The sequence below is a fragment of the Zea mays genome, unplaced genomic scaffold, assembly GCF_902167145.1.
Source record: "Zea mays cultivar B73 unplaced genomic scaffold, Zm-B73-REFERENCE-NAM-5.0 scaffold_160, whole genome shotgun sequence".
Taxonomy (NCBI): Eukaryota; Viridiplantae; Streptophyta; class Magnoliopsida; order Poales; family Poaceae; genus Zea; species Zea mays.
Genome location: NW_023366777.1, coordinates 24,049 through 37,182, shown reverse-complemented (window position 1 = coordinate 37,182; position 13,134 = coordinate 24,049). Strand labels below are relative to the sequence as shown.

The 13,134-nt window shown below is 43.6% G+C and overlaps 1 protein-coding gene across 1 annotated transcript in view; it reads right to left on the bottom strand.

Annotated features, from left to right (window-relative positions):
- The window catches only part of LOC118473875 (ATP synthase subunit a-like), a 34,882-nt gene extending 21,748 nt beyond the window's left edge, over nt 1–13,134 (bottom strand). Inside the window, exon 1 of the mRNA XM_035963649.1 lies at nt 1–13,134. This exon is cut by the window's left edge and continues 21,748 nt beyond it. Coding sequence (XP_035819542.1) covers nt 6,625–7,857 — 1,233 coding nt within the window. The 5' untranslated portion in view covers nt 7,858–13,134 and the 3' untranslated portion in view covers nt 1–6,624.

Sequence of the window (13,134 nt, the reverse complement as noted above, 5' to 3'; positions counted from 1 at the left end):
TAGGGGCGTAAGCAAGGGAAAGATCGGGCTCCAAAGACACGCAAGAGCGAATAATAGCGAAAGGTGAAAAATAGCATCTCATGTGGTGACTCCCATTGCAGAAGTGTAGAAGGCAAGCGAAACATTAAGTAGGCAGCGGGCGGCACAGCACCCAGTTCCTGCAGCTGCACCCCCTTGTAAGTGAAATCGTTTGTTGTTATATGCTCTTTAAGAAATAAGATGAGTTTTAGACTTTTTAGAATGTATTCACCTTTCTTTAACAAAACTGTAGCAGAATTGATGTCGCTAATGCTGACTGATCTATAACGCTCGCTCTGATGCTTCTCTTCTATTCTATCGACACCGCTGGTAACTTACCACTTTGCTATAGCAGATCTGCTAGGGTTCGTGTCATCTAGACTTTACTCAACATCTCTGCTACCGAGCCTCCTTCTTCAAAAGGTGCCGATAGCTACTTATATACTTCCTTGAGATGGCTAGAACCTTCGAAACTGTCTTATCGCAACCCATAAGCTAGGACCAATCATCATTTTATTTGCATTTCAGAGCTGTTCCAGATTGCTATCTGTTCTTAGCTGCTCAGCTCTATTATTCAAAAGAGCTAATGCCAAACCTGATACGCACCAGTTCCACTACCTTATCCTGGGCACCGGCTAATCACTTCTCTATACTGCAAAAATAAAGGATGGTTATTGAATGACAGGAAGAGATCTATTAAAACTTTGTTGTGCTTCACTTCTCAGCTACCAAATAAGGATAAATGAGAGGCCGAAGTCAATGACAAAGATGAATTACGAAACAACTTATCCAATATTTGGATAGTCTTTATTTCTCAACTCATCTCTCTCTAGTCAGCTGCTTGCGATTCGATTCGAACCTTTCTGCTCCTCTTTGCTTTATTGCTGCTCCATCTCGGATCTGATCTGAGCTGCTATTCGCATCTATTCTCGAGGTTCTAACCATTTCTTGTGCATCATTCTTTCTGGATTTCTGCCAATCTCTTTCCTTGTGGATCTCATTCCTGGGTTCGGTAGGTTGATGGCTAAGGGAAGGTCTAGTCTAGTACGGATAGGAATTTAAGACTGGAGGATGCAAGAGAAGCAGATCTTCCTCGGCAAAAGGAAGAGAAGCAGAAGCCAATACAGCGGTGGAAAAGGATGGAATGTTGGACTATGGCCTTGCTTTATGGCAGTTACAAAACACATGAAGTTGAGAAGGGGTCCCGTATCAACCAACAAGCTATCCGTTGACCTATCTTGCCTAGCAAGAAAACGGCTTGCGCCTCACTCAAGCAAGTGCGAACGGGGCATTTTGAAAGTGAAATAACAGATTTTATATTGAATTAGGGCGTTTTATATGCCATCGATCTTCAGGTAACTCATTCACTGGATGAGAGAAAGTTCACGCTCCCTATCCCTAGTAGAAATTGATTACAAAACTGCCGCAGGCAAGATAAATATAAGTACAGGAGAGGAAATAGGAATGAATTAAAGAAAGTAGGACAGGTAAGCACTAGAGTAGAGGATGCATCCATAGAAAGCGGCAAGTTAGAATATTGATATTTATTTCCACACCATAAACAAAGTAACATAATGTGTGAAATAAACTTACAGGGGCGATCTTCCTATGCGATAGATTAGTTGGGCATATACGAAAATATGCAAACCAGGTTTCTTTCCTTTGTCTAGATTTTTTGTGTTCGAGCAATTTGGATTTCCAGCTGGGACTTCAACCGCAGTCTTGCCATTCTTTTTAATCACTGGTTCAATATTTAGATATCCCCGGATGTTCAACTTCAAGGCTAGGGTGGAGATGCTCCATTAGTGAAAGACCGATCTTCCCATACCAATCATCTTCCTCGCCCACTCAATGAATCCATCCTCGATTGAACTAGGGCTTCGCTTCGCTATTGCCTCTCCTGCCTTGTGTAGTGCCCTCTGGGGACTGCTCTAGTTCCCCAGATCTTAGCCAAATCAGTCAAGTTCAATGCTAAGGATTGAGGGTGACCAGTGGTCTTATGTGCATTCGGAAGAACCAACCTATACTAACATATAAGACCGAAGGGACAGACTCCTTTCCGAATGGTCTATGGGGCAGAAGCTATAATCCTCACTTTTTCCTAGCGTCTAGACACCACCTATTAGTAGTAAATCAAGAAAGCATTTAACCATCGTCTGCGTGCATCAATTATTGCTGCTTTCCGAAGATAGACTGAATGCTGAATGAAGAGAAGACTTATCTCCCGCCGTTGCTCGAGCCCGAGCTGCCGCTGTAGTGCAATGGGTCTTTCAAGGATCGAATTGGGCGTGATCTGGCCTTCATCCTCGAGGATATCCTGGACCTTCACATGAACACATTCAACGGGTCGATACCAGCTGCTTTTGGTAACCAGTCTCGGCTCTAGCACCTTGATGCAAGCCAGAATAACCTCACGGGATAAATATTCCCGGGAATAACTGCGTTGGTGAACCAGTTGACACTTGATCTCTCATCAAACAGTTTGGTGGGGCCAATACCTAGGGAGATTGGTCAACTGGAAAATAAGGAATTGCTAATTTAGAGACAGAATGGTCTTAGTGGAAGCATTCCAGAAGAGATTGGTAACCTGAAGCTGCTAAAAGTTCTTCAACTCCCCGGATGCAAGTTCACAGGCACCATCCCTTGGTCAATTGGTGGTCTCAAAAGAAGGAACTTTATATATCAGAGAACTACTTCAATGCTGAACTGCCAACATCTGTCGGTGAGCTGGGCAATCTAACTCGGCTGTTTGCAAAGGTGCTGGGCTCAGTGGGAGCATACCAAAAGAGCTTAGTAACTGCAAGAAGCTTACGCTCAAAAATCTGTCCGTCCCTTCAATGCCTTCACAGGCTCTATCCCTGAAGAACTTGCAGATTTAGAAGCTATTGCCACAATTTTCGTTGAAGGGAACAAACTTACGGGTCATATTCCAGATTGGATACGGAACAGGGCGAGTGTTCGATCCATATCTCTTGCAGAAAACATGTTCCGTGGGCCTCTGCCAGCGCTGCCATTGCAGCATCTTGTTAGTTTCTCTGCAGAAACCAACCAGCTCTCAGGTTCTATTCTATCCCAGCCGAGATATGTCAAGCCAACTCTCTGCAGTCACTCATATTGCACAATAACAATCTGACTGGGAGTATTCTAGAGACATTCATTTAAAGGATGCAAGAACCTCACAGAGCTGAACTTGCTAGGTAACCGTCTTAATGGTGAGATACCAGATTACTTGGCTGAGCTACCGCATAGATAGTAAAACTGGAATTGTCCCAAAACAATTTCACGGGAATGCAGCCTGACAAGTTGTGGGAGTCATCAACCATTTTGGAGATCTTATTCTAACCTTGTTCTATTGCTCTTTCTCAATGGTATTTCGGAGTGCTAGACCTCATTCTCTTTGATACGCTTATTCAATTGTTTCTTACGAAACCTTACGTTACTTTAATTCGATCCACGCGTAGCGCCTTTACTTTATTCTCTTTGAGAACTTTGAAAAGCCAAAGCACCCCGCAACTTCGAATTCGAAAAGAATGCTAAAACACCTGTTCAGTAAGAACAGCTAGCTTGAACCAACCCATTCGGACTGTACCACTTTATAATCCACCACTCTACGCTGATTGACAAAAATCATCTTTTCGGGAAGCGGAGAACTCATCTCAACACAAAGTCTGGCAAAGGATAACCTCTCCTGAGTAGCTGTCAACGATCAGTGAATCAAGGCGATCCGCAGTGAGAAAGCTCACAGTAGAATGCTACTGTAGGCCGGTAATGAGCCCGGTTCGCAGAAAGTAGAAGCTGGAAATGGCTTCCCCTCACACTTTCATATAAATCTTAGCTCTAGCACAACGACCTATGAAACTACTACTTTGCTTTGATTTGAGTACAGAGCCCTTCCTATTTTAGAACTGCAAGTCCTTCGCGCTTCGGAAAAACCTTTGGACTCACCCACCTGCTCACTTACTTTTATGCACCGGAACAAAAGCATTATGCTAAGTGCTAAGTCAGCCTCTTTGAAGTAAGTTCTGAAGCAGAAGCTGGCTAGTGGAGTCAGTTGACCCAGTGCTTTCCTGAGTGTTTATCTTCAATATTGTATCAAGTTGCTTTTTCTTTCCTTTGGCTTGCTTCTCTTAACCTTCTTCACGCCTCCACTCTGCAACGCAATGTTTTAGATCCATCTATAATGAAACGATAAAGTTTGACGGCTTCAAAAAAGTTTCGATTGAAAGAAGCCCACATACCCGCTCTTCTTTCCCGCACCTACCTTTCCAAGTAAAGTACCTAGAGAAGAAGGAAGGCGGTGACACCTTTCCAAGTAAAGTACCTAGAGAAGGCAGGTGGGCCTCGCCTTCTTTCTGTAAAAGAAAAAAAAAAAAGCTACTCTACTACAGACAACGCTGCTCAAAAGAACTCAATTTCTCCACCTCTCATTTTAGTCAAAATCAAAAGAAAGGAGAAGGATCCGGAGCAGGGTCACTCCCATCATCCCCCCCGGAATCAGAATCAGAATAACTTTTGCGCTTCCTTGACTCGGGCGGGCCTTCGGAGGTTCCTACTTTCCTTCCCCGCCCCCGGACAATTTTCTTCCCCCGTGCTCCCCGCTGAGTCGCCTCCTCCTGATTGAGGGGCATCAGGCTCGAGCATCGGGATCGGGGGTGTCGGGCTCACCGCGCGCCGCGTGCCCATATTTCCTTAGCAGATTATCGAATCGATCTCTACCCAAAACTCGCTGTGTGACTCGTCCCGTACAAACTGAACCCAGGTTTCTTGTAGAAGCGGTAGCTCCGCCCCCTCTGGCAGGACGTTATCTACAAGTTCCCTTGGCGTAGTCCCGGCTTCTACTAAAGATTGCTCCTCCCCGGCCCGCCTATAAATCCTTTCTATTCTCTCTGCCAAATCAGATTAAATGGATTCCGGATCAGCGGGGGGGACAGGTGCGTCATCCCCTTTGTGGGAGAAGAACCTTCTGTTCTGAATATGAATAGTAGTCCTCCTAGAATCCAAGGCATTTCGTCGGAATACATCCTGTCTTTTCACCTTTGTAGTCCTATGCATAGTAAGTACTATAGCCCCAATCATAGCTACTAATAAAATCAGACTAGAAACCAAAAACCAGACGGAATAGTAGGTATAAAGTAAATTGCCCAATGTTTCCAAATTAGTCCAACTTCGTACCTTTCCGGCATAAACCGTATATTTCAGAGAGGTCGTATTTCTGTGGGTTGGTAGTAATGGAATGGTTTCATTATCTAAAATGAAGAACATTTCCCACCAAAAGATCAGTCCAATAATACCACTCACTGGTAAATAGCGCAATACTTCTTCGTGAATCTCCGCTATTTGAATATTGAACATCATAACCACGAATAGGAATGAAACGGCAATAGCTCCTATATGAACTACTGGGAAGATCATAGCGGAGAAGTCGAGACCTAACAAAATAAGTAAACCAGAAGTGTCGCAAAAGACTAGGATGGGAAACAAAACGGAATGTACCGGATTTTTAGCACGTACAACCATCAAACCAGAGACCAAAGCAGGGCTCGACAAAACGGAAAGAATCATTGGAATTTCCCATCTTTGAAAGATCTGCTCCCAAAAGAGAAAGGGAGACTTAAAGATCAATATGTGGGTTTGGTTTTTCCAAACAAAAGATAAATATTGGATAAAAATAGAAGTTCAACAATAAAACTTTCCTTCAGTAGGCTCGCTCCCGGTGGAGCCGCCAGCCCGCTCAGAAGTGGATTCGAACCCCCGACACCGTGGTTCGTAGCCACTTCTGAGAAGGAAGTATTGGCTATGCACCCCTTCCCTTGACTAACTAAGTCTGCATATAAGGAGTGCAGAAATTCTATACTGTTCGTATCGCCGTGCAAATTATACGCAATTTGTTTCATTGTAAACCCTTGGCCCTTCCAATTCACGCCCGGAGGAGAATCAAGCCATCGACTGAACACATCAGTAGGAAAAGACTTACTATCATACCACCCACCTATATAGGCTTTTATGAGGAAAAGTCCCATATCTACTCTCTCAGTCCCCTTATCCGGATGTCCTTGAAAAGCAATCATAAGAGGGAAGTGCGCCGCTACAGATTGAGGTCTGAACACTGCTTTCGGCAAGAAAACCCTTCTTTGACTTATGCACTTAGGCAAACAAAGCCTTCAGGGCAGGTTCAATATAATGGTTGTTGCTTGCCTCTCCGCTTATGTCAGCATAGAGGATTTCACTCCAGTCGTAGAAGGAAGCCTTTCTATGAAACAATAAAGACTAACTCGAAGGAGCCAGTTTTGAATAAGGACCTTGTCTTTCAAGCTGGAAGACCAGAACGAGGTAAAGGTGAATCCCTTGACCGAGTGAAGGAGAGCGAGGAAGTAATCAAGTTCGAGCAAAGCTTAACACAAGCAAGTTGAACTTACTTTTAAGTAGACACACTTATTGATTGGAACATGAGAATTCCACGAATTGGTAATTGATAGAATTACTACTTACTGACTCTTTGATGACCGGCTTTGGTCGAGCAACCGCTACATTTCTGGAACGGCAACTGCCTACATAACTACTCTTCCACTTTTCAAGGAAGTTAGTAGTATCAGACCATATGTAGTTCTATGATTGGCTCCTCGTTTTTATGCAATTATGAAATGACTCATTTTGATGGAGATTTGTAGCATCATTCAAGTAAATACAAATTGAGATCGTAGAAACATGAGCTTGTGATATAGCTACACCTAATTCCAGACCGGTTAATGCTAGAACTATAAATAAGGGACCAAGATCTCCTAAGAAATAGAAAATATTATTCAGAAATAGCATAGTCCAAGCAAACCCACTTAAAATCTTTACTGAACTATGACCGGCCATCATATTAGCAAATAAACGTATTCCTGAGCTTAATGCACGAAAACAATGAGAGATTAGCTCAAGGAGTACTAAAAAAGGTGCTAATGGCAGTGGGACTCCCGCTGGTAATAAGAAGCTAAAAAAATGAAGCCCATGTCTTTGAAATCCAACGATCGTAATGCCTATAAAAATGGAAAATGAAAGAGCCAAAGTAATGAGAAAATGACTTGTCACTGTGAAGCTAAAGGGTATCATACCCTGGGGATTACGAAATAACGAAAAAGTAAAAGTGACCGAGATGCAAGGGAAAAACTTGTGTTTCACATTTCCGGAAAGACCACCTATTTGTTCGTTTACCAGGTTCGGCACGAAATCATAAATAAGCTCCACCAAGGATTGAAATGCATTTGGCACTGACTTTCCCCCTCCTTTTTTCGTAACAACAAAAACCAGAAGTAGGACCAAACCGAGAGTGAGTAGCATAGACAAGGATAGATTTGTGAATGAGACATAGTACTTGCCAATATTCAGATCCAGAATTGGGTGAATTCCAAATTGATCCAATGGGCTTTCTGTTACTGGTCCGCCGCCTCCAGGGATAATGATTGAGCCGTTATTTACTATCTCGCCGTTCCTTTCCATCTCATCGTACAGATCTCTTAGAGGCTGACCCAATCGACTTGCTTCTACCCCATGCGCTCGTATATCATCATATATTTCGGAAAAGCTGTGCCCAGCCTCGCGTTGGGGAAAGAGTAACCGTTGGCGGAAATCGCGTAGAACCTCACGGTCTTGAATGCTCCTTCCAATTGAAGATAAATATCTGTCTATTCGTAGGAGTATACAGACCCCTCTGGTTGCCTCTCTTGAAACTGGAGGGTATTCTTCTTCATATTCATAATAATCAGGTAAACTTAAATTACGAATTGGCACCATATTAGCCAATATTCTATTTCTTCTCTTCATATCAGTGGAACTCCATCTAGTCATCATCATCATGGAGTAACTATATAAAATCAAATACAATCTGCTCCCAAAAGAGACTTGGTTCTACCCAACGAAATCTTTTCATGAGCGGTAGAGTAGACTGAACACCCACACAATCTCGATTTGACAATTTCAGAAATGGAAGAATTTACCAATGAGACCGTCTACAGCAGAGAGGCTACCAGGACACGACCTTTCGCACAATGGAAATGGTACTACTGTGTCCCTAAGGGCCCCTCCTTTTCAGAGAGAACTGAATCAGAACATCTTTCTCTATGAAAATGGGAGAGTAAAAAGGGAACCGAAAACATTGATGTGAGAGCAATGATGAATCGAGCCGCATCACATCAACTAGAGAACTTAACATACGAGTTTTCTATCAAAACTATTACCCATCAATCTCTATCCTCGGGGATAGAATCCAGCTCACGGCGTACCTGATAACTACGCTTATATACGTCAATTCATGGGAAGATGCTTACAGGAACTTCCAACTACTCACTTTGAGCAGGCATGTTACGAAGCTGGCTGAACTAAGCCCAAGTTCGGTAAGGCGTAAAGTAAGTGCGAACCCGAAGCGTGGGTAGAGTTGGAAAGAAGCGTAAAGCTGTGTTGGTTCGATCGAAACATAGAAACCGCTTTCATGGTTGCCTCCTAGTGGTTTCGCCAACGAGAACGCAGGCTTAAAAACTTTATGCTTTCTTTTATCCAACAGCGATTCAGTATAAGAATACCAAGCCAAGCGCAGACGATCCGGGGAATTTCCAACTATTTCTTTCTTGAGAAGTGCGGAGAACACCCCGGAGTAGATGAACTCATTGCAGATACATTGCAACTTTATATGGGACCGATCTACTTAACACACTACAACACTACACTATCTATATATAGGTATATCGTAAGCGGTAACCTTCCTCAAACGTTTTATTATCCTTAGGTGAACTTTTCTCTATCTATATGGGCGTAGGCAGTCATAGTGGGTCTGTGAAAGTCAACAATATGGATGGCATAATAGGCAATGGTTGCGTACTAGATTGGTGGTCTTATACTTAAAAGCAGTTTGCTCTGATTCAAAGCAGGCGAAGTAGTTTCAGTGGTCTCATACTTGTGGTAACTCTCTTCATTTGTTGGTGCTCGGTGGTTGGCAAAAGCGCCTTCTGAAGAGTCGTACCCACGACCCATCACCCTTTGGAATAGATCCTCAGGCCCATCGCACGGCGAACTACCTAAAGCTTAGAGAGTTTGCAAGGAAAGGAGATAGACTGACTATCAGCGACTAGCTACAGGAAAGAGATTCGGGTTGTTAGGCAAAGTTGGGAGAGAAGTAAGAAATCGGTGATAGAAGTAGTGCTCGAGATATAAGGATAGGTCACAGGAATAGGAATATGGATAGCTCTCTCTCTAGTTTGAAGAAGGATAGCTGGCTGGGAGAGTAGAACTAGTTAAAGCGCTGGCTCTGGTCAGAAGAAAGAACTTACTGTTGTACTGTAGTATGGTAATAAAAAACATTGTAAAGGAAAAACTTATCTTGTTCCGCACTGAACTTCTATTATTACAAGAAAACGGAACTTGTTGAGCTACAGACAAAAGTTTTACTTCACAGGTACTCCTCTGATACTAAATCGGCTAACGCCTACAGGAAGAAGCTGTTTCGGCAGCTGTACTCTCAAAAGTAACCAGCTATTTCCTTTTTTTCATTCACCCAGTACAGGTTTGTTTGAGAAAGGAAAGGCAGTTCCCTCTTTTGTTTAAGAAAGGCAAGGCTGTTCTGTCCTAAGTTACAGGCTCTAACATTGGTTTCGTCGGCTGGCTACTTTGAAGCAAGGGCTGCAGAGTCAAGTTAGGCGCAAGGCATGGTTGGTTGGGGACCAATAAATACTACCACATCCTGGGACACCGGAAGCTAAACCATCACCAGACCCAGAAAGGAAACGGGTCAATCAAGTCACTTATTTTCTCTAGATAAGGATGGTGCTTTCACCAGTTTATTTGGATAAGGCCATGGTTTTTAGAAGTTCAACACTTAAGCCATTCTCTGGAAACGACATCAACGGAGATTCTCGAGAAACGAGGAATGATGGCTAGCGGCACCAAAACATGAAAGGAATCGAGATCGGAGGTATTTCTACTCGGCCTTCTTCTCTGCCCTGCCCTCTTCTCAGGGAACATTCCTATCCTGGCCATTGATTCGATCAGTTTGAGAACGAAAGAAGAAAGCAATCCTCGCATACGTTTAAATACGATATATTACTAGTTTGACGAGCAAGATTCCAACAAGGCACTCGTTTTTACGAGTAAGATTCCAACAAGGCACCCGGAAACCCTGACTTCATTCTGACACGGACTTAACCATGCCCTACTACCGAACCTATCTCTAGCTTCTGGATACGAAGACAGAAAGAGAACCCATTTGTCTTTAAGAGAAACGCTTCAAAGCGGAAAGAGTGGGGAAGTGGAGTTGCCACGACGATCTAGATGGAAGTTTCCAGATTTCAAGGTAAGAAGTCGAGCCAGACTCTTTGCTAAAGCAATTAATTGGTTTTTACAACCTGGCCTCCGCAAGCTAAAGGAATGATACAGGAGACGATTAAGTGGATACTCTACTTCCACCGAAAACCATGGATACCTTGCCACTACCACTACTTCCGCCGACAACCTAGTTTGATCCATTCCTGAAGCAGATGCAGGATGCAGAAAGGATGCTCTATAGATGCACTCGAAGGAGGCACTTTATATCATACTAGGTCAAGCGATTCGTGCACTCGATCCTGGTCGATTGGTTGGGATAGCAGACTTCCTAGTTGGCAAAGTCCTCTCTCAAAAAGGTTTGTAGTATAATGGGCATCACTCATTAAGTGAAGTGTTCCGCCAAAGCATGGAAGTCCATCCAATCCAGACACTTGCCAGTTCCACTACCTTGAAAGGCTATGTATGAATCGCTTCGCTATCCTCCCTGCTCCGAACTCGAAAGAGATCTTTATCACTAGCTAGAAATGTGACAACCGGAAGGAAGGTTCTTACTGAAGTGAGTAGAGCTCTAGCTCTAGTAAGTAGAGTAGCCAGGATCCAGGATCTAGTAAAGAGAAGTATTTCATGACTTTACTTGGGTAAGGGAGTGAGTCACTACTAATGTGACGAACATAAAAAGTTATATTAAATTTTGATATAAAGTCATCGACCTGAAAAGCTTCAATCTAAGTTGCTTCTCCTTAATGCTTCTCTTGATCCGGTGGTCGGCCAGCCCCTATCCCTCGAAACCCTGACAGAACAATGACCTACAAAGGTTACTAATCGAGATTAGGGATCTGCTTCTATTGAATGAATACGCAACTTTCAACCTGCCAGCCAAAGCTAGGAACCGGGCAAGAAACTCCTCCCCAGGAAGACTAGCCTCGGGTTAAAGATAGAGAAAGCCGCCTCGGGATACGAGAATGAAGACTAGCCTCGGGCCTCGGTTATTATGATTTTTATTTGAGTGATTTGAGGTTTGCCGCAGAGAATGAAGCACGGCACTTAGGTGGGACAAGCTTCGACTCGAAGAATAGCATGCAAAGCAATCCGAATAGCCTAGTTGTTGTAATACGAGAAAAAAGAGATGTCATACTTCTGTTTCTCAAGCAATCAATCATCGACTTGCACAAGGGTTTCTTGTTATTCCGGATTTCATGCTAGTCGAAACGAGTCGCACGAAGCACATCTATTCTGATACTCCGGCCCATTCCTCAGGTCAATCCTGAATGCAACGAAGATTGGTACCCCCATCCCATAGGTCAAGTCAAACAAGCCACATGCTTTGTACGCCCACAGAACTAAAGGTTCCAGCACTACACCCCACATTTACTAATAACGATGGGGCAGATCATTCTCGGATCCGGATTGGTCGATAGCAGAAAGAAGCATGTTTTCCATTTCAATACGAGTGCCTGGACTAAATAGTTGGTTTGCTTGGCCCAGAACAAGATGGAAGAGATGCTGATGCTTACTCTGAAATAGCAGGAAGTCCACCAATCATGGGATGGGCGAGACCGCCTAGCCTACCTTTTGCTTGCTCATTCACCTCCTCGCTTTAAAGTAGTTGAAATATCCCACTCAAGAGTCTTGGCTTGGCAAGGAATCTTATCTTTGGGAAATCAAGGATTACGAAGCATATGAATAGATATTGCTCTGTCAGCTTCCGTTCGTGGTAGGACATCCATCCCACCACTCACTCGAGAAAGGAAAGATATGAAGAGGATATTATGATGTACAAGCACCCATAAACGATACAATAAATGATGTACAAAGCTGGAAGAAGCTGGTTGTTAGCATTCTATGATTTTTTATGATTCTTCTTCTCAGGCTTAGCAGTTTGCTCTTTCTTAGAACTATTACTTTCCAAGCGTTGGTTGTTGACCAAAGCAATAGCTCACGTTCCAGCAAGAAGAGGTAGGTGAATAAGCCTAGCCTTCTTTCAGGGGGATGCCAATACCAAGCATGTTAATGCCAAACTAGTATGAGCCCATAGTTGGACTGCTTTTCCCCTAAGCAAACTCCATCCACGCTTCGCGCCTTCTCGTATATCTCTGGAAATTTCTTCAGGGGTCCTACCCTAATAAGAGGGAGATGCTTCGGCATCGGACGAAGAATAGGGGAATGCGACACTTTACACAGCGGCAAGATAAACTTCCATTGCTCCGGAATGTTCAGCATTGTACTACTACGCTTTCTTCCTTACTCCGGCCAACAACATGAGGAGAAGCTGCGTACATCTACACCCTTCCTAATTGCGAATAACGAAGTCCTAGGGAAAGCAACGTTGGAAAAAGTGGTGTAGTTAAAGATAGCCATATTTAGTAATTAAGCCTTTTTTACTTTCTTTCTTCTTTTTCAAAACCAATGAATGCGGTTGGCTTCTCAGAACTCACCTCTCAGGTTCCAGACCTTCCTTGAAGGCACAGTCGAGTAACTAGCGTTCTAAGGCCTGTTTTCCGAATGGAGCACGGCAGTAGGAATTACAGACTTGGGTCTTGGAATGGTAGGTAGGGATTTCATAGGCTGGGTGGTGTGTCGAGAAGCTTACATTCGTCGATCCTGTTTTTCAACTTCATGCATTTGCCTGGACTGCCTCGGTCGGATCGGCATACGTGTTCCAATCTCCTGCAAGTATCCACGCCTCTTTAACGCAACCAGCTATTTGTTTGAGGTCCTTCGGCTCTCTGATTCTCTTTGGTTTTCGCGTAGACGGCTGGGAAGAGGAAGATGATAGGGATGATCAAGACTACCATTACTTATCTGAGATGGATTATAAAG